This window comes from Neoarius graeffei, chromosome 13 (genome assembly GCF_027579695.1).
Source record: "Neoarius graeffei isolate fNeoGra1 chromosome 13, fNeoGra1.pri, whole genome shotgun sequence".
Classification (NCBI taxonomy): Eukaryota; Metazoa; Chordata; class Actinopteri; order Siluriformes; family Ariidae; genus Neoarius; species Neoarius graeffei.
Window position 1 is genome coordinate 30,007,781 of NC_083581.1, and position 21,152 is coordinate 30,028,932.

Consider the following 21,152-nt stretch of genomic DNA (forward strand, 5'->3'; position numbering starts at 1 on the left):
AAGCAAAAGTTTGGGCACCCTGCATGGTTCGTACCTAGTAACACCCCCTTTAGCAAGTATCACAGCTTGTAAACACTTTTTGTAACCAGCTAATAATCTTTCAGTTCTTACCTGGGGGATTTTCACACATTCGTCCTTGCAAAAGGCTTCCAGTTCTACAAGTTTCTTGGGCTGTCTTGCATGCACTGCTCTTTTGAGATCTAGCCACAGATTTTCAATGATGTTTAGGTCAGGGGACTGTGAGGGCCAGGGCAAAACCTTCAGCTTGTGCCTCTTGAGGTATTCCATTGTAGATTTTGAGGTGTGTTTTGGATCATTGTCTTATTGTAGACCCATCCTCTTTTTAACTTCAACTTTTTTTTACAGATGGTGTGATGTTTGCTTCCAGAATTTGCTGGTATTTATTCGAATCCATGCTTCCCTCGACCAGTGAAATGTGCCCTGTGCCACTGGCTGCAACACAACCCCAAAGCATGATCGATCCACACCCATGCTTCAGAGTTGGAGAGGTGTTCTTTTCCTGGAATTTGGCACCCTTTTTTCTCCAAACATACCTTTGCACATTGTGGCCAAAAAGTTCTATTTTGATTTCATCAGTCCACAGGACTTGTTTCCAAAATGCATCAGGCTTATTTAGATGTTCATTTGCAAACTTCAGACGCTGAATTTTGTGGCTCGGACGCAGGAAAGGTTTTCTTCTGATGACTCTTCCATGAAGGTCTTATTTGTTCAGGTGTCACTGCATAGTAGAACAGCGCACCACCACTCCAGGGTCTGCTAAATCTTTCTGAAGGTCTTTTGCAGTCAAACAGGTTTTTATTTGCCTTTCTAGCAATCCAACCAGCAGTTCTTTCAGAAAGTTTTCTTCATCTTCCAGACATCACCTTGATCTCCACTGTTTCTGTTAACTGCTATTTATTAATAACATTACAATCTGAGGAAACAGCTACCTGAAAACATTTTGCTACGTTCTTGTCGCCTTCTCCTGCTTTGTGAGCATCAATTATTTTATTATTCAGAATGCGATAGAGTTGCTTAGAGGAGCCCATGGCTGTTGATTTTAGGGACAAGTTTGAGGAGTCAGAGAATTTATACAGCTTTGAAATCTGCATCATCTGACCTTTCCTAACGAAGAATTTGAACAAGCCACAGCTCAATAAACTAATTAAGGTCTGGAACCTTGGTAAAAGTTACCTGAGAACTCAAATGTATTAGGGTGCCCAAACTTTTACATGGTGTTCCTTTTCTTTTTTCACTCTCCAATTGTACAAAACAAAAATAATACACAAATCCTGCAGAAAACACTGAAAAGAAATGTGTCGTTTTTACCTTTATGCCTTTTGGTGATCAGTTCATCTTCTGCTCACTTAACTATTCACAGTAACAGACATTTTCAGTAAGGGTGCCCAAACTTTTGCATGCCACTGTATCAGTCAGGGGAAGGGTAGAAAAACATTTCCACGGCATTAGATATACTATGAAGCACAGTGAAGATCGTCATCAAGAAGTGGAGAAAATATGGAACAACAGTGACATTACCGGGAACTGGACGTCCCTCCAAAATTGATGAAAAGACAAGACGAAAACTAGTCAGGGAGGCTGCCGAGAGGCCGACAGCAACACTGAAGGAGCTGCTGGAATTTCTGGCAAGTACTGGTTGTGTACTACATATGACAACAATCTCCCGTATTCTCCATACGTCTGGACTATGGGGTAGGGTCAAAGAAAAACATCCAGGCCTGGCTAAATTTTGCACAAAAACAAAACAAATAAAAAAAAAAACCTCCCCCAAAAGCATGTGGGAAAATGCGTTATGGTTTGATAAAACCAAGGTTGAACTTTTTGGCCACAATTCCAAAAGTGGTGCAAAAACAACACTGCACATCACCAAAAGAACACCATACCCACAGTGGAGCATGGTGGTGGCAGCATCATGTTTTGAGGTTGTTTGTCTTCAGCTGGAACAGGGGCTTTAGTCAAGGTGGAGGGAATGATCAACAGTTCTAAATCCCAGTCAATTTTGGCCCAAAACCTTCAGGTGTCTGCTAGAAAGCTGAAGAGGAATTTCATCTTTCAGCATGACAATAACCCCCCCCCCCAAAAAAAGTAGTTTTGGAACGGCCCAACCAGAACCCAGACCTAAATCCAATTGAAAATCTGTGGGGTGACCTGAAGAGGGCTGTGCACAAGAGATGCCCTCGCAATCGGACAGATGTGGAGCACTTTTGCAAGGAAGCGTGGGCAAGTCTAGATGTGGCAGGCTGATAGACTCCGACCCAACAAGACTGACCGCTGTAATTAAATCAAAAGGTGCTTCAACAAAATATTAGTTTAAGGGCGTGCACACTCACGCAACCAGCTTATTATACGTTTATTTTTTATGTTTTTCCCCCCTAACAGATTTGTTTGTTTTTCAATTGAATTGTACAGGTTATAGGTCACATTAAAGGTGGGAAAAGTTTTGAAATTATTTATCATGGGCTCTTTTTTTTTTTTTTACACATCAGAAAAACCCATCATTTTCACAGGGTGTGTAAACGTTTTATATCCACTGTACAAGAAGCAGCCTTTATCTGTAATTCTTACCCTGATACTCAAAACTCTAAATCTCTTTATTTTTGGCTTTCTGGTCTATTAATTTCTGACTGAGGTTTTGTTTCTCATGAATGGAAAATTCAACCAAATTTCATCAGAAATTTGTATCGTCATCATTTATTGTCGTCACACGATATATCGTTACATGCCTAAATATTTGCTGCACAATCCCAAGAGACCATGTTCTTACTCACCACAAATGCTCTCATCGCTCATGTCTGGACAGTCTGGTTTGTTGTCGCAGACAAAATTCAAAGGTATACACTCTCCGCTTCGACAGGTGAACTCGGTGATGACGCAGGGCACAGGTGGACCGGTCTTCACTAATGAGAACAGAGACAGTCAGGGACAGCGGACCAGACTCGGTACGCAGTTTGAATCGACGTCGTCATGCAAACACACGGCAATCTTGCAAATGTTTCCGAAAGGAAGACAGATTCTCAAATCTAACTGACAACACACCATGGCAGGTACACAGTATCATTGTGGGAAATAAGGAATTTTAAGCAGACTGTTACAGGACAGACATGATGTTTGTCTGTTCAAATTTCAACCGGTCTGAATGACGGGTCAAAGGCCCGGAATAATGCGGCTGGGGGTCCGGGGCCCTGCCTTAGGGACCTAGAAGACTGGAAATGACTTCTCAGTTATTTCCAGGAACATTTTTGTGATCTTAGGTGCTCATTACACTACAAATTGAATATCATTTACAAGAAAACATTAGAAGATTCAAGAAAAACATGCTTAAAGCTCTACCCAAGAAAACAGTAGCACACACAGGTCAGTTCCATGTCTAGAAAAAAGTACGAGGGGTCAAGGATGTTCCAGTTGGTTACAACTTCCTGGTCCTCATATATAGGTATGATAATAACGCTCATGAAACATTACATCAACCATGACCATTTTATATTAGGTTTATAATAAGTCTAAAAGAAATGTAATAATTAACAATACGGCTATTCTTATATAATAGAGTTACAATTTTGAGGACAAGATTCCAAGTAACCTTGTAACAAAAACTTTTAAAATGGCTCAAAACTAGAGATGGGAACATCATTTGGCATTCGGACTAAAATCTGCTGGACGAGAACTTCGAAAATAGAAGAAAACACCGCGAAAGAGAAACCAATCGATACCGAAAGGGTGAACATGATCATCATGAAGTTACCATATGAACAGTCCTTTATAAATGTGTGGACGCCGACTCGGGTGTGACCGAGTAAGGTAACAAGTTCTAGGTTTCATCTACTTTCGATAATTTAAAAAATATATATATTATTATATTTGGCAGTAGATACACAGGAAAGTGTAAAGTTTGTCATGCTTGTATGATAAACTCGAAGATATTTACCCAAATCCATGACCTACTCATTCTAAACCTGCCGAGCTTCACCGGAGAAGCTCTCGACCCCAGAGGGTTAAAACACGATGGGAAAAAAAAAAAACACTTTGTCAGGGTCCAAAACCTGTACTAGAGTGGCGGCGGCTACAATTATCGACACCTTTTCAGATTTACCAATAAAAAAATAAAATAAAATTTTACAACGGTTTCAGTTACAACAGTTATTCTTGGTTAATTAATCAACCGGAAGACCCACCCCACCCTTTGACCTTGTCATCTAATGACACAACTCGTTACCCGAGATGGAATTTTTTCCGCACGATCAGCAATTTGAGGAAAACCCGGACGTCATCATCGCAGCTAAGCATGGTGGAAAGATCATGGACATGTTTTTACTCCTCAAATTCACCGATATTTCATGATCTCTTTGTCGAAACCTACTTTGTTTCTTACTCTTTCATTTGACAGTCGCCGTTTTGTATCTAAACCTGCGTTTGAGAAGTCACGTGATGTGTCGGTAATCGTGATCACTTTCACCGATGTCCACCGTTATCGACACGCTGTGGAATTAAGCGACATTTACAGCTGTTATGGATCCATCTTTGTTGAAGTAGATGAAGTACTTTAAAAAAAGAAAAGTGCTGTGATTTAGAATATTTTTTTCTGATCCATAACAGAATGGAATGTTTATCGAGTATTTAGAATCCGAATGCAAGAAACAGAATTAGACCAGGATTAAATTCCTAGCATATAAAAAAGTACATGCTTGAAATATTCAGATTTTTCTATTCCATTCAGAAAATATACATCTTTTTTGCAGTTTGTTGTAAATATCTCCCACATATTACAATATCAGTTGACATTTTATATTTTGGTTCGAGGAATGACATGCGACCTTTGACCTGGATTTTCATGCGGTTACAATGTCAATTACCTGTTGAGATTTATTGGTAAACGACAAAACTAGAAATTAATACAAACAACCATGAACGATTAACAAAATGCGATCTACGAAAATACTTAAAGTGAAACAAAAAGATTTTGATAACTGGTTAAACATTATCAGTTCATTTGTTTACAAACATCAGAATTACTTCCTCATTTACATAAACACCGACATCCATATATTTATATCTGTACTAAATATAAGTCTATGTAAAACAACCTTTAAATAAAAACCTATGTTTTGCTAACTTAACACCACACACCAATTTTTTTTTTCAATAAATAATCAATCATCGGGATGTCGATAACTGTGGACAAAGGTGTCGATAATTGTGGAACGGCGTCACATGATCCGATACGCCAAGTAATCGGGGAATCAACTTTTTTTTTTCCCAGTGGAAGTTTGAGTAATTATTCATGCGCAATTTACGTACTGAACGTCTTTTCTACTTTTGCAACGGCCAAAAGATCGTTAAGGTGTCGATAATTGTAGTGGCGTACCTACCCAGCTGATAACAGCGTCACGTGGCGTCATGCCAGAATGCACTCTTACTTGCTGATGAGAGGTGACTTGTCATTCGCTCATTGAGAGCGCCCGTGATCGGCCAATCACATGCCATGTTACAAAAACGTATTCGCCCAGTGTAATATCTCATTCATCTCATCTCATTATCTGTAGCCGCTTTATCCTGTTCTACAGGGTCGCAGGCAAGCTGGAGCCTATCCCAGCTGACTACGGGCGAAAGGCGGGGTACACCCTGGACAAGTCGCCAGGTCATCACAGGGCTGACACATAGACACAGACAACCATTCACACTCACATTCACACCTACGGTCAATTTAGAGTCACCAGTTAACCTAACCTGCGTGTCTTTGGACTGTGGGGGAAACCGGAGCACCCGGAGGAAACCCACGCGGACACGGGGAGAACATGCAAACTCCACACAGAAAGGCCCTCGCTGGCCACGGGGCTCGAACCCGGACCTTCTTGCTGTGAGGCGACAGCGCTAACCACTACACCACCGTGCCGCCCTCCAGTGTAATATTTGGAAGAAAATTAGAAGTAGATTCAACCCATATCTTGATAATTTTTCATGGGCTATCCGGTTTGATGCTTTTGAAATACAGACGGACAAATGCAAAAAAATTACTGGTCAATGTCCGCCGGTCTGGCCTTATTTCCCCACACTGCAGTATATATTTCTAGCATTCTGTATTATTTTAAACTCCGTTCATTCAGAGCCCCTTGATCAAAAACGCATGCATGTGCATCAAACATTTCGATACCAATTGCATCACGCACGAGCGGTGATACTTCATTGGACAAATATGTACAGCAGTTATCCATTGTCACACTCGAGAATGCTACTGTACAAGTGCTGCATTCATCATTAGCCACATGCAAAGCATCTCATTCTTCTCTTCGAATCGAAGTTATGTCCATCCATGCATGAGAAGGTCCATTCTTTGCCAATACAATTCTCACAAGTGAAAACGGGTGCACTCTACAGTCGCTGTGCAGCAGCCGTGGCACAGTACAAACCTGGAGAAGCTAGAGGCTCCACATGGAGGGTGAGATCAGCTACAAACCAGACATAAAAACGATCTTTAGCATCGCACTTTGGTCGTCTCCCAAAGCCACAGACAAATATCAGAAGGTGAAAAACAGGCTCGAGTCCGAGGAGGATACAAGCACCAACGGACCTACTTCAGGTCACCATATAGTGATCAAACGGTTGAATCAGGTGTGTTGGAGCAGAGATGTGAGATTTATCGTGAACAACATGGAAGTACAGCATCCTAGGGGTTGCACAGACTAGTCATCTAGCTGACCAATACGTTCACTAGTTAGTGAGCCAAAAGTGCTTTCTGAAAACATTTCAGACCGGACGAAGCCGATTTTACGGTCAACCGCACAAGCTGACACGGTTTTAACACTGTTGTTTTCAGTTGTCCTTTAAACCGAAACATATTTCGGAGTAAACTCCATTCTGACCAATGCTGTGCCAAAGAGTGTTTTCGGAGCCATGAGTTGCGAATCGCTATCTAATCCCACTCAGCCAGATCACAAAGACAGACATGGCATTAAAACAAACAAAAACGTCGCAGATGCTCCTCACATCCTCCATCCATCTTTAAAGTATAAAGAGCTTCAGTGTAGTGCTGCACGCTCTCAGTTTCACAATCTACTATTTCGCTTGGACCACCAGTTTGTCCACATGTATCCGAAGATCCTTAAAGGTAGACTGCCTTTTCAAGTAGATTTTTCAAGTGTAGATCATAAAAAGAATTTTCCCGACACCCAATTATTTTTGTTTAGTGGACCGAAAGTTACTGAATTCGAATCACAGACTTCCAATTTTATTCATTTTTTAAAATAGAATAATTCATTAACTTAAGGCCATGTGGCCCTAAATCCTTGGCTATTTTTTTCCTGCTTCACCATGACGCGATACAAGATACAACGTCATACATGACGTGGTGGGCTTTCCCCATTCGCGCAAGGCATTGTGGGATACAAATTTGAAACAGGAGAGAACAATGGAGGACGCGAATGTGCGAATGAAACGTGAAAGACCGACTACAGTAACGGAAAGCGAATAGAAAAGACGTTATATATGAAGAAAAGGAAACGCAGAAAAGAAAATGCTTTGAAGCTGAAATTTAATTTGTAGTCTGCTGCGTCTTTGTTGTGACAATTTTGCTTTAACAATTGAAGAGACAACTAGCCTTTAGACTACTTAAAAAAAAAATTTCGTAAATCATGCAACCCCTAGTATACTAAAAATGTCAAGGATGTATAAAAGGCATTGATATGGTACTCAGGGTCCTTACGTTCTCCTAGGCGTCTAAACTCGAAGCCCCTGACAGAGGTCACGTAGGACGCAATGGATCCATTGCTAACCACGGAGTAAAGCACGGCTCGAATCTCGGCTTCGTTCGAGTTGTCTTCTGAGCCCACGTCCAGTTCCACAAACACATCCTTGCCAATTTGCCTTAAAACACAAAGACACCAAGGTACCGTGTGAATTAAACACTTTTGAGAGATGCTGTTCTTGGAAAATCATCAACTCTGAAGAACTGTAAACGTTCTTCACTTCACTTCACATCGGCTCACAGCGAACCATCCTGGAGTTGATCATTTTCCTATAACAGCATGCCTCCACGGGGTTTATTGCATACTTTGTGCTGCATTTTTTCAATAATAGTTTGGATACAGAAAAGGGTCATTACTTGATGAGGACAACATTGACAGTCTGGGTTCCTGGTATCCTGAAGTACTCTGATTCAAGCTGTGGGAGAGACAAACATCATGTCATCATATCCATGCAAACTCATGCAGCTGGCGACATCACACCCTGTGAGTAAGACTGAGATATGTGGCATGTAGGATAACGTGTGGATTGAAACTGATCGTTGATACACACCGTGTCGATAACGGCAGAGGAGATTTCTTGGAAGGCTTCTGAATTGATGTCATCAAGCTCAGGCCCATAGCTGAAGGAGCCTGTGAAGTTCACCAGCGCACGATAGTAAACTGCAGGTAAAGGACAAAGAGGCAACGTCAGAGGGAACATCAAAGTTTTACTCCAAGCCACAAATATTTATAATTCAGTTTTGCACCAAACCAAAAGGCAAGTAAGTTCATGTTTTGCACTAAGCCAGAAACTAAAATTATTTTTACACCAAGTCAAAGAAAAGGATGCTTAATAGATACACCAAGTCAAATGGGTTCTTTTTTTTTTTTTTAACACCAGGGGAAAAGACAAAATAGGTTATTTTATTTATTTTTATTACACAAAGCCAAAGACAAATGGATTCAATTTTTTTAAACACTAAATCAAAAAACAAATAGTGTTGTTGTTTTTTTTTTTTTAAGTACGCTAAGCCAAAGACAAATGTTTTTTTTTTAAACACACCAAATTAAAAGGACAAGACAAACAGGGTTTTTTATTTATTTATTTTTAAAAACACACCAAAGAGGTTCAAATTATTATTATTATTATTATTATTATTATTATTATTATAAACTAGTGCTGTCAAGCGATTAAAATATTTAATCGCGATTAATGTCGCGACTGTCATAGTTAACTCGCGATTAATCGCAATTTAATCGCACATTTTTGTCACATGAAAAACCATTGTAATTCTCTTATCAGCATAAAAAAGTGAGTGGGCTTGCTCACCGTTCGAACTACGGGGGTACTTGGGGGATCCGAGATCCCCTGAAACAGACATGAGATCCCTTGAAAACATGATTTGGGAAATGTTGGGGGGTCTCTAAAATATTGTCAAAATGATGTTTATTGACATAGCAATCGTGTGTAACGGGAAGCATTTGCATATCCGAAGTGAGCGCGCGATGGAGAGCCGCGCTCTGAGACAAGCGCAAGCACCCCCCCAAGGGAAAAAAGGGACACCCCGAAAATATCGGCATAGTTCGAACACTGGTTGTACCAATGTTTTTTTTTTTATTGCAGAGCATAACACGTCTTGTCACAGCCACTGCAAAGTGGGGCTGGAGCTGCCGATGGGAAAATGAAACCTAAGCCGAGCACCGTGGCTCTTCGGGGGAGGGCAGAGGACTCTGGCTGTGAGGGGCGTGGCATCATGTCACAGAGCGTTAATCTCGCGATAAAAAAATTATCGCCGTTAAAATTGAGTCAAGTTAACGCGTTAATAACACGACATTTTTGACAGCACTATTATAAACACAAGTCAAAAGACAAAACAGATTCAATTTTTTTTTAAAACATCAAGCCAACGACAAATTGGCTTGGTGTAAAATTCAACCTATTTGGCTTGAAAAAAATAATAATAATTAAACCCGTTTGTCATTTGACTTGGTGTAAAAAATTGAACCCAGTTGTCCTTGGCTTTGGTGTAAAAATTGAGCTATGCTGTAAAAATGTAACTTGCATTTTTGGCTTGGTGTAATAATTGAACCCAAGACACACCGACTCAATTATTACACCAAGCCAAAAAAAGAAAAGTTACATTTTTACACCATGCCAAAAACAAAGACTGATTTGTACACCAAGCCACTGGCAAAGTAAGCTCAATTTTTACACCAAACCAAAATGGAGTAAGCTCAATTTACACAACAAGGCAACACAAGTAAATTTTACACTAAGCCAGAAACAAGTAAGATTTATTTTTATGCCAAGTCAAAGACAAATAAGCTTAATTTTACATCAAGCTGAAGAAAAAGATGAACTTAAACCAAGTCAAAAGCAAGCAAGTTACATGTTTAGGCCAAAAAAATTATAATAATAATGTATACACCGTACCAATGGCAAAGTAATCTCCATGTTTACACCAAGCCTCAAGCTAAGTGAAAGACAAAGCAATTACATTTTTACAAACAAAAAACAAGCTGGCTCAATTTTTACCCCGAGTCAAAGATAAGGCTCGAATTTGACACCAAGCCAATTGACAAAGTAATCTCAGTTTTGATGTCAAGCCAAAAACAACAAAAAGATTTTATTTGACACCAAAGACAAACCAATGGACTGTTTTACACCAAGCCAAAAAGAAACATTACTCTTTCCTTGCAAAAAGGAGTTGTTCCTCACTCACTAAAAGTTGCAAAGGTAACTCCCATCTTTAAAAGTAGTGATCCACTTAATATCAACAATTATCGACCCATATCTGTCCTCCCCTGTATATCTAAAGTTCTCGAAAAACTAATATATAACCGTCTTCTGAAACATTTAGATCATAATAACATCCTATACAAACACCAATATGGCTTCAGAAAGGGCTATTCCACCTCTATGGCACTGATTCAGTTAATGGACAAAATTTCCTCAGCTATAAACAACAAAGAGTACACCATTGGGATTTTTCTTGATTTATTTAAAGCATTCGACACAGTAAATCATTCTATTCTACTAAGCAAACTAAAACGATATGGCATAAATGACTCTGCATTAAAATGGTTCTCTTCTTATCTATCTGACAGACAACAATATGTAACAATTAACAACACTAAATCTACACTTAAAACAGTACAATGCGGAGTACCACAAGGATCAATTTTAGCACCTTTACTATTTCTAATTTACATCAATGACCTTGCACAAGCTTCCACAATCATCATCTTTATCTTATTTGCAGATGGCTCCAATCTTTTCCTTTCACACTCAAACTTTAATACTCTAATAAAACTAGCTAATCAAGAATTAGAAAAAGTTTTTATCTGGTTCGAGGCTAACAAATTCTGTCAATGCCAAAAAACCATACTTCCTTATTTTCTGTAATAAAAATAAAACCTACAATAGAAATAACGCAAAAATCTTACTAAAAAAGTATGCCCCTTTCTCAAGAGTGTCAAGCTAAATTCTTAGGCGTAATAATAGATGACAAACTGACCTGGAAACCACATATAGCCATGTTATGTAATAAAATATCTAAAACTATTGGACTTATGGGAAAAATCAAAACATCTCACTCAACAAACCATTATCACCATATATAATAGCTTAATATACCCATATCTGACCTACGGAAATATTGTATGGGGATGTGCCTACAAAACTACACTACAGCCCCTAATACTACTCCAAAAAAAGATTTGTTCGTATGGCCACCAGATCCAGTTTTTATGCCCATTCTTTACCTCTATTTACGAAGCTTAAGATTTAAAATATTATTGATATCAATAGACTTCGGCTAAATATCTTCACTTTCCAATTTCTTAGAAATTCTCTTCCAGACACGTTTGATAGTTTTTTAAAAATCTTAATTCCCAATTTCATGCTTACCAAACTCGACAAAGCGACCAACTACATATCCCCCTAGTGCGAACATCCCTAGGTCAAAAGAGTGTTCAATACAAATGTGTAATTGAATGGAATAACCTCCTTCTCCACCTTAAAAGTTTTACATCCATGATTAGTTTTAAACGTAATCTCAAAAACCACCTATTTTCATTCCCCAGCCACACTTGACCTCATCTCATCTCATTATCTCTAGCCGCTTTATCCTGTTCTACAGGGTCGCAGGCAAGCTGGAGCCTATCCCAGCTGACTACGGGCGAAAGGCGGGGTACACCCTGGACAAGTCGCCAGGTCATCACAGGGCTGACACATAGACACAGACAACCATTCACACTCACATTCACACCTACGGTCAATTTAGAGTCACCAGTTAACCTAACCTGCATGTCTTTGGACTGTGGGGGAAACCAGAGCACCCGGAGGAAACCCACATGGACACGGGGAGAACATGCAAACTCCACACAGAAAGGCCCTCGTCGGCCACGGGGCTCGAACCCGGACCTTCTTGCTGTGAGGCGACAGCGCTAACCACTACACCACCGTGCCGCCCCACACTTGACCTTTATCTTTAAATATAGTTCAGTCTTGGATCAAATTTTAAAATATTACACTACACCATGCACCAGGCTTCTGTTATTAATACAATATTTATTCACCATTTGAAATCAATCAGTTATACTTTTTTTTTTACTTTATGTATAGATCCTAGGTTACATTTTATTTGTTTCTTATTTTCACTCGTTAACTTATATTTTGTTATCTGCAATTGACATTGTTTATATTTATTTTAGTTATGATACCAGTTACAGTTTAATGTATAATTTTGTTACCAATTATTATATTATTATTATCTTTGTTATTATTTACTATTGTTAATATAGTTATTCTCCAATTTGTTAAACTTGTATTAATTACTTCTTAATTTAAATGGGGGAAGACTTAGAACAAGCCATTGTGCTTTTTTTCTTCCTCCAGCACGTTTTCTGTTTTTGTTCCATTTATGTTTTCTTGTGAATCTCTTTTATCATGGGCAAATAAATTAATAAATAAAAATAAAAACATTGGTGAAATACTCACCATGGGTGCATTATGAAAAGTTAAAGTTCATGTAGCTTTTAGAGAACAGCATCTGAACTATTCATCAGATATCATCCACCATGAATGTGGGTATAGTAACTGGAGACAACAATCTATTGGTCCAGGACAAACCCAAACCTGGAGATACAGTACCAAAATAAGTATGTGGTCAAAGTTCAGCTGGTCGAGTTTCTCAACAGAATACGCATTCCTTCGGAGACACGTTATCACAGATTATCTTTACAGACTGAGCAAGCAGTTGATCTTAAAATAGCTCCAGGCTTCCATTCTCACTCATATACTAGCACCTCTCTTGGGTGGGTGGGCATTACTCAAGTCTGGTTTCAGTCTGTCATTCCAGGTTAAGCAAGGAAGTCAATATTTGGGCCATTTCTTCCAGCTTACTGCTACTTCCCATGGTTCTCTTTGGGAGTCATGTTTTGTGTCGACTGTTCAGAACATCTAATGATGCTGACTTGCATAAGGGTCACACATCCACATCTGTGCACGCTCAAAAGCACGACGCACATCCACTTACCGACATAAAATTAAATTCTCGGAATACTGTTAATATTCCATGCCATATCTTGTCTTAATATAATACACTACCACTATTTGGTCACCAGATAATCATTTGCTCTGCATACACACATTCATAGTGAGCTAAGCCTGGAACTGATGGGATTCTTGGAGGGAACATCTTTCCAAACAAACACTGCTCAGTTTCTTCAAATCTTGTTCTTCTGCATGGCTCTTTCAGCAATTTTGTGTCATCTTCAGCTGCTGAGGATATTTTCACATGAATACCTTAAAGATTTACACTTCCCAAAACAACAATCTTACCTGGATACTAAAGATTTGCACCCAAGAACTGCTCCTGTAAGCATAAAGATTATAAAGACGCCCCAAGCTCAGGCCTGGACTCTTAGCGTGCTTTAGCACCTATTAGTGCAAATCAGATCAAAAGGGATACTTTTGGATTTGGGGGAAGCCATGGTATAATGGTTAGAGAAGCAGCTTTTGGAGCAATAAGTCACTGGTTTGATTCCCTGGACCAGGAGGACCTGATGAGGTGCCCTTGAGCAAGGCACCTAACGCCCAACCGCTCAGGCAAGAGTGGTGACGTACCATCCATCCATCCATTATCTGTAGCCGCTTATCCTGTGCAGGGTTGCAGGCAAGCTGGAGCCTATCCCAGCTGACTATGGGCGAGAGGCAGGGTACACCCTGGACAAGTTGCCAGGTCATTGCAGGGCTGATACAGAAAGACAAACAACCATTCACACTCTCAAATCACACCTATGGTCAATTTAGAGCCACCGATTAACCTAACCTGCATGTCTTTGGACTGTGGGGGAAACCAGAGCACCCGGAGGAAACCCATGCAGACATGGGGAGAACATGAGAATTCCACACAGAAAGGCCCCTCGTCGGCCACTGGGCTCGAACCCAGAACCTTCTTGCTGTGAGGCAACAGTGCTAACCACTATACCCCCATGCCACCCTGGTGGCGTACCTTGTGTCTGATTAGTCAAAGAAAGTCTGATGTTTGGGCGGTGTCTGGCCATAACTAAAAATAACTTGGATCATTTGTGGATTACTAAATGTTGGTATAGCAGCTTGGTTTAGCAGATCATGTCTACAAAAAACAAAACAAAACAAAAAAGGTACGTTTGGTTCCTGTCATTGGGTTGATTCAGAGTTGAATTGTTTCATCACCGCAGTTGAACAGCGCAAGGGTTTGAATGAAAGTGGTCTGACCTTCTTGCTCAGAAACTCTCAGAAATGTTTTGTTCAACACCTCACATCTCGTGTTCTCACCTATCTAAGGGTAGTATCTCACTGGGTTGCGACAGCTTGCGAACGTCATTCGCAAGAGAGTTTCAAAAGTGTCTTGAAACATTTGCAGGGCTTCTCAATCTCCTCGCATGAGTCGCAAAGTGTCGCTCCTTCGTCGCTGAAATTTTGAACATGTTCAAAAAATTTGTGCGACAAAATTTCTCTCAAAATAGCCGCAAATGCGTCGCAAAGCCGTCACAAACCCTTCTCAAGTCAGTTTCCGTGAGACAGGAAGTGCGAGCCAGTATCTCACTGAGCTGCAACAGCCTGCGACTAGTTGGAGATACAACAATTGCAGTAAAATATGCGAATATCAATTCAGTGTGATTCCAAGTGAAAATTGTCGCTAATTTGCATATTTTATCGCAATTGTTGCATCTCCAACTAGTCACAGGCTGTCGCAGCTCAGTGACATACTGGCTTAAAGAACCACGGGGGGGGGGAATACACCAAGGTTCAAATCAAATGGACTCTGCATATAAGAAAGCACCCTTAAAGCTTTAATATACTCATTACATCATCATTTCCCACTTAGTGCAGTGGGACTACTCTTTACATCCAAGTCCTATAATCATTTATAATCCCACCATCCCATCTCCAAAGATGACCGGTTCTCTTTTGAGCAGGATTCCTCTCCAGTTTTCATTGTATCAGGATGTTTTTCCTCGCTACTGTCTCCTCTGGCTTGCTCTTTAGGGATCTAAAGCTACGTTCAAATTTCTGTACAGCTGCTTTGTAACAAAGCCTATTGTTAACCAAATTGAAATTCCACCCCACATGGGCACACGATGGCCAGCTCCCCTTCCTGCAGTCCAAGAGCAGCTTGTATTACTGCAACACCACTGCAAATCTACCGCAAAACCAAAGGAAAAAAAACCAAGGAAAGTAGAAGCCGAGCATGTGAACAAGGTCTTCATGAATGCCTGCTGTGACTACTATCAAAAAGATGAACACTAAAAGGCCCTAGTCTCTTGGATGGATGCGGCCCAAACGGTAGCGCAACCGCTGCTTAAATCATCAGTCCAGTCGTTATCCTTTCCTCTCATTCTCCAGCCCTGCAGTGCTCACTTTTTCTGTGTGGGAAATCCCCAGTCAAGTGGCCTTGAATGCAAAGAGCACAGACTGGGGCAAAAACGTGGGAAAAAAAGCATTCCGAACTCTTGATTCTCAAATGTTTTAGGTGTTAGAGCAGCGCAGTAGAACTGTGGGGGCTTTATGGACTAAGATCTCAGTGGAACACATGGAGGCCTGTACGCCAGACAAAGGACTGATTCAGGCACACGGCTGCTCAAGCCTTTTCCAGCATGCCACTTTTGACTCAACCTTCAGAACCTTCCTCAGTCTCTCGATGCACACAAGGGCATAAAGAAAGAAAGACAGACAGACAGAAAGAGCAAGACTGCAAAACCATCCATCTGCCAAACTGATGACTTTATTTTTCCCTCTCTGACATACTGTAGACGGACAGTAATATACTAAAAACAGCTTTTAATTTTCATCTCATGGCCCTGGTTACTTCAGAGCTTCCTGGCTTAGATTTCATTTTCTTTTTCCAAACCTCTACTGAAGTTAATTTCTTAACTTGGTCATGGCAAATACCTCCAAACAAAAGCTAACGGATACCATCGTTGTTACCGTGTGCATTAACGGAATTTCAAGTTAACAGCCCGCAGCACTGAGCTCTGCGTTTACATAACCGACATCAATCTAAAACTCATGAGCATCACCAGATACCTTAAATTCTTTACTAGATTGTTGACCGTGAGCTGGGAATATTTTGAAAAGTCATCTCGTATGTAATAGGCTGCTCAGATACCAACGTTTTTCTTTCCTGTAACATTTAATTTTGTGCCGGAAAACGAATGTTTGGAACTCAAATGCTTTTGTACTGATTCGATAATGTAGAAGTAGTCATAAATAGAAAATCGATAACAAAAAAAGTTTGCATGAAAAAAAGAAATAGGGAGCCTAAGACTTTTGTACAGTACTGTATGTATATTTGGAGCAATAAATCTCTATGAGGGGCGGCACGGTGGTGTAGTGGTTAGCGCTGTCGCCTCACAGCAAGAAGGTCCGGGTTTGAGCCTCATGGCCGGCGAGGGCCTTTCTGTGCGGAGTTTGCATGTTCTCCCCGTGTCCGTGTGGGTTTCCTCCGGGTGCTCCGGTTTCCCCCACAGTCCAAAGACATGCAGGTTAGGTTAACTGGTGACTCTAAATTGACCGTAGGTGTGAATGTGAGTGTGAATGGTTGTCTGTGTGTCAGCCCTGTGATGACCTGGCGACTTGTCCAGGGTGTACCCCACCTTTCGCCCGTAGTCAGCTGGGATAGGCTCCAGCTTGCCTGCGACCCTGTAGAACAGGATAAAGCGGCTAGAGATAATGAGATGAGATGAAATCTCAAATGAGCAAAATGTTGGATATGGTAATATCTGGCTATGAACAAGAGTGCAAACAAAACAAGGAAGAAATTACCAAGATCTCGGGTAGAGCTAGAACAAGTCCTGTGGGTGGCCAGAGAGGCATTTTTGCAAACCAACAATTGGGCTTGAATTACTGTGTGAAATACAACAGCTTCAATCCAGTCTGGAAAGACTTGTTTTTGGCAAAATCCTGTCATGAATTTGCAGAGAGGATAAATAAAACACCAGTTTTGTATGTGCGCAGATCCAAGGGAAGGGGGAGAAAAAAAAAAAAAGACCAATTCTGGAGATTTGACTGGAGTTAGGTTGGGGAAAGCGCCAATCCAAGGCTTTGGCTCTCCACTGGAGATGGTGTTTCTGTAGGAGGCACAAGTGCTTGAGGGTCAGGAGTTAGTATGTAGGTTGAAACATTTAGCTCATTGTTGGTATGGGTGAGTGACCAAGATTCCCAAAGGGGACACTAGCAAGAGGAGCGTACGAGTCAGAAACGGGAAGTCAGAATTTTTTCGGATCAATAATTTTCCGAGTTCAAACAGGTGCATGAAGAATGCATCACAAATATGGACTTGCTTTCCTTTCTACATCTTTATTGGTCACCACATCTGGAATGGTTGCAAACCGTGTAGAATGGATTTCAGCATGAACTTGGACACCAAGTTGAGTATAAAAATCGCATTCCTCTGATTCTGTAGCACATTGTCATCAGGCTGCCAGGAGTTACGATCGCTTTAGCATTGAGCTGAAGAGACACAGATGGTGGATGGAGTTGGGGGCGACACAATAACCTGAGGGGAAAAACTTTGCGGTCATCTGTCTCAGAGGTTCTCTTATGGGCTCACTGCAGCCAGCAGGATATCCTTTAATTCTCAGCATGGTTCAACTCTGCTTCTCACATCATCTTTCTCAGAGATCCACCCTCATAGCCAACAGCTGCAGTCTGACGGCTTCCTGCCCCCCCCCCCCCCCCAAAAAAAAATTCCCCATAATTAGTCTTCATGCTTCTCGTCACTGGGATAATGGAGTTGAACGGTTCCCATCCCTTACGAGAAATTCTGTTCCGTCAGTGTGCTGACTCAGCAGTTACTACACGGAAAGGAAAACGCAACTTTTCCAAAGTTATAAGTAAACATTATGAAGCTGTTTCTATAGGAACATGTATGATGGATGCTTTACACAACCTAAGCCTCAAACACTAAATAAATGGGTTTTAATTTAACAAAGAAAGTCAAATGATAGTGAAATTTTTTTTAAACATTTTCGGAAGGAGTCTCAAGTGTTAGAACTTTGAAACAGCCAGCAAAGAGCCCACCAAAGGAAAAAGTCATCAAGACAGCAGGGTTTACATGATGTGGTTTCTTTGCAACATGATAAGCTGCATTTTATTTTTGGTCCCATGAACGATCTAAATCAACAGATCATTTTGACAAATGTCAATTTTCCTTCTGGACCAAACCTTGAATGCGTTCATGCATGAAAAAAACACTGGTGCTCTTCTTGGAACATGGGCTTTATATAGCATAGCCAGTCAGCTTCCATGCTAACCTGCCCTAATTAGAGGCAATTAACTTCAAAGCAGGCTGAAATGCTCCGATCCATATCCTCACACGAAGGGAGGGAGTTCAAAATTGTTCATTTTGGCTTTGGCTGGTGATATTTCCATCAAACAAAGCCTTCACATGTGCTATCAGACAGGGTGACAAAGCATTCCTTCCGAAATGCTTTAAAGATAAGGAAGCAGTAGAGACCTGGATTGTTCAAAATTCCACGTTATCTCTGTTTCACGCTCCAGTCCCTTTTTTTGGGGGGGGTCAGGTCATCAAAGAGTGCCGTTTGTTTGGACTGGCTGCCGGAAGCAAAGCTGCAAAGCTGTAAATAGTTCTATACATTCCAAAAAGGTAGTTTATTAGTTTATGAGGGACACTCCTAGACCTTCTGCAAGAAGCATGACAGAACACTGTGCAACTTTTTCTTCTCTCTAATGGTATGCACAAGATCAAGTTATGTGATTCAGATGAAAATCTCAAGATTGTTCGCTCTTTGTTAGAAGTTGTGAGGACAACACCGTCCCTTTTGTAACGCAAGCTACCGTAAGTACACGAATGCCTTATGACTACAGAGACACACCAGAAATAAGGCAATGAGACAACTTTTCCTGTAATGCAGCAGGAAAACATCGCTCTCCAACGTTGCAACGGTGGAGTTGCTGTTTTAACAGTTAGTTTGTGGCAATATCTGGGTCTGAAAGCCGAAGTTCATAAATAAGGAAGACTGTTTGAACAGCTGTGTGCAAGACGTGAACTCTTCTGACAAAAGGAGACATGCTGATAGTTTCCGAAAGCACTAGACATCTTCTGGACCTCTTTCTTCTGACTGAAAACCTAAAGCGATAATCTCAATACAGCTTCACTGGGCACTGACATAATGCATATGGCCACCTCCATGAGAGCAAGATTATAACAGCTGCCAGCACTAGTTCCCTCTGCACCCCCACCCACCATAGAGCTACTGCCACCTCCTTTTGGATCCTAACTCAATACAAGACACCAACTGTCCCAACTGAGGGACAAAAGAGAGGGTAAAATGGAGACCTGGGTGGCCCTTGTACTTCTTGAAAGCGTTTCAAGACTCTTATGTATCTCCATTGGGTGCTTGGACTTCTGTTCACTATCGGGCGATTGTTCTAGACATCAAGCATATGCTGAGGGTCAGTTTTGTTCAAAGTGGAACATCTCCGACCAGAAGGGGTCTGGCAACCTAAAAACTCTCCAATCATTGTGGACAAGCTGTGGTGTTATAAGAAAATCTGTGACAGGGTGGTCTGATTTGCCAACGATTACTTTTTTTTTTAAAGATTTTTTGGGGGCTTTTTCCACCTTTATTGGATAGGACAGTGTAGAGACAGGAAATGAGTGGGAGAGAATCAGGAAATGACCTCGGGTCGGAATCGAACCCAGGTCTCCGGATTTATGGTATGGCGTCTTATCCAACTGAGCCACGATGCCCCCAGCCAACGATTACTTATCAATTTATAGCAACTTAATATTTTTGGAACGTCCAAAAAAAAAAAAAAGTTAGTACCCGTTACCACTTACAGTGGTGCTTGAAAGTTTGTGAACCCTTTAGAATTTATATTTCTGCATAAATATGACCTAAAACGTCATCAGATTTTCACACAAGTCCTAAAAGTAAATAAAGAGAACCCAGTTAAACAAATGAGACAAAAATATTATACTTGGTCATTTATTTATTGAGGAAAATGATCCAATATTACATATCTGTGAGTGGCAAAAGGATGTGAACCTCTAGGATTAGCAGTTAATTTGAAGGTGAAATTAGAGTCAGGTGTTTTCAATCAATGGGATAACAATCAGGTGTGAGTGGGCACCCTGTTTTATTTAAAGAACAGGGATCTATCAACAGCCAGCCGCTGTGTCCGGGGATCAGGTCGTCGAGGCCCCTGCCTTCGACTGCCACCCAATCCACATTGCACCAAACCCCTACTGCTACCTCTGTGGGTGGTGAACCCACAGGAGGTCGGGCCCACGTCACCTCTTCGGGCTGAGCCCGGCCGGGCCCCATGGGCAAAGGCCCGGCCACCAAGCGCTCGCATACGAGCCCCAACCCCGGGCCTGGCTCCAGGGTGGGGCCCCGGCTGCGTCCTACCGGGCGACGTCACGGTCCTGGATTTTTTCTCCATAGGGGGTTTTTGGTGAACTGCTCTTGGTCTGGCCTGTCACCTAGGACCTGTCTGCCTTGGGAAACCCTACCAGGGGCATAATGCCCCCGACAACATAGCTCCTAGGATCATTCAAGCACACAAACCCCTCCACCACAATAAGGTGGCAGTTCTAGGAGGGGTGGCAGTTCTAGGAGGGGTAATTGAGCTTTGGGTAATGACAGAAAGAACAAGATCGCGGATACAAGCGGCTGAAATGAGTTTCCTTCGCAGGGTGGCTGGGCGCTCCCTTAGAGATAGGGTGAGAAGCACAGTCACTCGGGAGGAGCTCGGAGTAGAGCCGCTGCTCCTCCACATCGAGAGGAACCAGCTGAGGTGGCTCGGGCATCTTTTTCGGATGCCTCCTGGACGCCTCCCTGGGGAGGTGTTCCAGGCATGTCCCCCCGGGAGGAGGCCCCGGGGAAGACCCAGGACAC

General features: G+C 41.4%; 1 protein-coding gene across 9 annotated transcripts in view; it reads right to left on the reverse strand.

Moving 5' to 3' along the window:
* The window catches only part of hspg2 (heparan sulfate proteoglycan 2), a 272,884-nt gene that overhangs the window by 175,618 nt on the left and 76,114 nt on the right, over nt 1-21,152 (reverse strand). For 8 of the 9 annotated variants that reach the window (XM_060937484.1, XM_060937483.1, XM_060937480.1 and 5 more), the window contains exons 4-8: nt 8,311-8,420; nt 8,117-8,175; nt 7,718-7,878; nt 6,426-6,464; nt 2,790-2,918 (exon numbers count right to left, since the gene is read on the reverse strand). In XM_060937484.1, coding sequence (XP_060793467.1) covers nt 2,790-2,918; nt 6,426-6,464; nt 7,718-7,878; nt 8,117-8,175; nt 8,311-8,420 — 498 coding nt within the window. The remainder of the gene's footprint in view (nt 1-2,789; nt 2,919-6,425; nt 6,465-7,717; nt 7,879-8,116; nt 8,176-8,310; nt 8,421-21,152) is intronic. The other variant, XM_060937478.1, reaches the window with a different exon arrangement.